The sequence below is a fragment of the Lampetra fluviatilis genome, unplaced genomic scaffold, assembly GCF_964198595.1.
Source record: "Lampetra fluviatilis unplaced genomic scaffold, kcLamFluv1.1 SCAFFOLD_788, whole genome shotgun sequence".
NCBI classification, from domain to species: Eukaryota; Metazoa; Chordata; class Hyperoartia; order Petromyzontiformes; family Petromyzontidae; genus Lampetra; species Lampetra fluviatilis.
Window position 1 is genome coordinate 17501 of NW_027620881.1, and position 2500 is coordinate 20000.

At 50.5% G+C, this 2500-nt stretch overlaps 1 protein-coding gene across 1 annotated transcript in view; it reads left to right on the forward strand.

The window, feature by feature from the left end:
• Positions 1 to 2500, forward strand: part of LOC144954484 (BRO1 domain-containing protein BROX-like) — a 26486-nt gene that overhangs the window by 16958 nt on the left and 7028 nt on the right. The window contains exon 5 of the mRNA XM_078884970.1: positions 782 to 863. Coding sequence (XP_078741096.1) covers positions 782 to 863 — 82 coding nt within the window. The remainder of the gene's footprint in view (positions 1 to 781; positions 864 to 2500) is intronic.

Consider the following 2500-nt stretch of genomic DNA (forward strand, 5'->3'; position numbering starts at 1 on the left):
TGTGTGTCTGTGTCTGTGTGTGTCTGTGTGTGTGTCTGTGTGTGTCTGTGTGTGTGTCTCTGTGTGTGTGTGTGTGTGTCTCTGTGTGTGTGTCTGTGTGTGTCTGTGTGTATCTGTGTGTGTGTCTGTGTGTGTGTCTCTGTGTGTGTGTGTGTGTGTCTCTGTGTGTGTCTGTGTGTGTCTGTGTGTGTCTGTGTGTGTGTCTGTGTGTGTCTGTGTGTATCTGTGTGTGTGTGTGTGTGTGTCTGTGTGTGTGTGTGTCTCTGTGTGTGTCTGTGTGTGTCTGTGTCTGTGTGTGTCTGTGTGTGTGTCTGTGTGTGTCTGTGTGTGTGTCTCTGTGTGTGTGTGTGTCTCTGTGTGTGTCTGTGTGTGTGTCTCTGTGTGTGTGTGTGTGTGTCTCTGTGTGTGTCTGTGTGTGTCTGTGTGTGTCTGTGTGTGTGTCTGTGTGTGTCTGTGTGTATCTGTGTGTGTGTGTGTGTGTGTCTGTGTGTGTGTGTGTCTCTGTGTGTGTCTGTGTGTGTCTGTGTCTGTGTGTGTCTGTGTGTGTGTCTGTGTGTGTCTGTGTGTGTGTCTCTGTGTGTGTGTGTGTGTGTCTCTGTGTGTGTCTGTGTGTGTGTCTGTGTGTGTCTGTGTGTGTGTCTGTGTGTGTCTGTGTGTGTCTGTGTGTGTCTGTGTGTGTGTGTGTGTGTCTGTGTGTGTGTGTGTGTGTGTCTGTGTGTGTGTGTGTGTCTGTGTGTGTGTGTGTCTGTGTGTGTGTGTGTGTCTGTGTGTGTGTGTGTAGATGAGGGTGTCCCAGGCGAGGCAGCTGCTGTCTTCTGATCGTTGTGGCGACTCCATCAGCTGCCTGCAGCAAGCACGTCAACGTGACTCACCACTTAGTGTCACTCTGTGTGTGTCACTGTGTGTGTGTCACTGTGTGTGTCACTGTGTGTGTGTGTGTCACTGTGTGTGTGTCACTGTGTGTGTGTGTGTCACTGTGTGTGTCACTGTGTGTGTCACTGTGTGTGTGTCACTGTGTGTGTGTGTCACTGTGTGTGTGTGTCACTGTGTGTGTGTGTCACTGTGTGTGTCACTGTGTGTGTGTCACTGTGTGTGTGTGTCACTGTGTGTGTGTCACTGTGTGTGTGTGTCACTGTGTGTGTGTGTCACTGTGTGTGTGTGTGTGTGTCACTGTGTGTGTCACTGTGTGTGTCACTGTGTGTGTGTGTGTGTCACTGTGTGTGTGTCACTGTGTGTGTGTGTCACTGTGTGTGTGTCACTGTGTGTGTGTGTCACTGTGTGTGTGTGTCACTGTGTGTGTGTGTCACTGTGTGTGTCACTGTGTGTGTCACTGTGTGTGTGTGTGTGTCACTGTGTGTGTGTCACTGTGTGTGTGTGTCACTGTGTGTGTGTCACTGTGTGTGTGTGTCACTGTGTGTGTCACTGTGTGTGTGTCACTGTGTGTGTGTCACTGTGTGTGTCACTGTGTGTGTGTGTCACTGTGTGTGTGTCACTGTGTGTGTGTGTCACTGTGTGTGTGTCACTGTGTGTGTGTGTCACTGTGTGTGTGTGTCACTGTGTGTGTCACTGTGTGTGTCACTGTGTGTGTGTGTGTGTCACTGTGTGTGTGTCACTGTGTGTGTGTCACTGTGTGTGTGTGTCACTGTGTGTGTCACTGTGTGTGTGTCACTGTGTGTGTCACTGTGTGTGTGTCACTGTGTGTGTGTCACTGTGTGTGTCACTGTGTGTGTCACTGTGTGTGTGTGTGTCACTGTGTGTGTCACTGTGTGTGTGTCACTGTGTGTGTGTGTCACTGTGTGTGTCACTGTGTGTGTGTGTGTCACTGTGTGTGTGTCACTGTGTGGGTGTGTCACTGTGTGTGTGTCACTGTGTGCGTGTCACTGTGTGCGTGTCACTGTGTGTGTGTCACTGTGTGTGTGTCACTGTGTGTGTGTCACTGTGTGTGTCACTGTGTGTGTGTCACTGTGTGTGTGTGTGTCACTGTGTGTGTGTCACTGTGTGCGTGTCACTGTGTGGGTGTGTCACTGTGTGCGTGTCACTGTGTGCGTGTCACTGTGTGTGTGTCACTGTGTGTGTGTCACTGTGTGTGTGTCACTGTGTGTGTGTCACTGTGTGTGTGTCACTGTGTGTGTCACTGTGTGTGTGTCACTGTGTGTGTGTGTGTCACTGTGTGTGTGTCACTGTGTGTGTGTGTCACTGTGTGTGTGTGTGTCACTGTGTGTGTCACTGTGTGTGTGTGTCACTGTGTGCGTGTCACTGTGTGCGTGTCACTGTGTGTGTGTCACTGTGTGTGTCACTGTGTGTGTGTGTCACTGTGTGTGTGTGTCACTGTGTGTGTGTCACTGTGTGTGTGTCACTGTGTGTGTCACTGTGTGTGTCACTGTGTGTGTGTGTCACTGTGTGTGTGTGTCACTGTGTGTGTGTCACTGTGTGTGTGTGTGTCACTGTGTGTGTCACTGTGTGTGTCACTGTGTGTGTGTGTCACTGTGTGTGTGTGTCA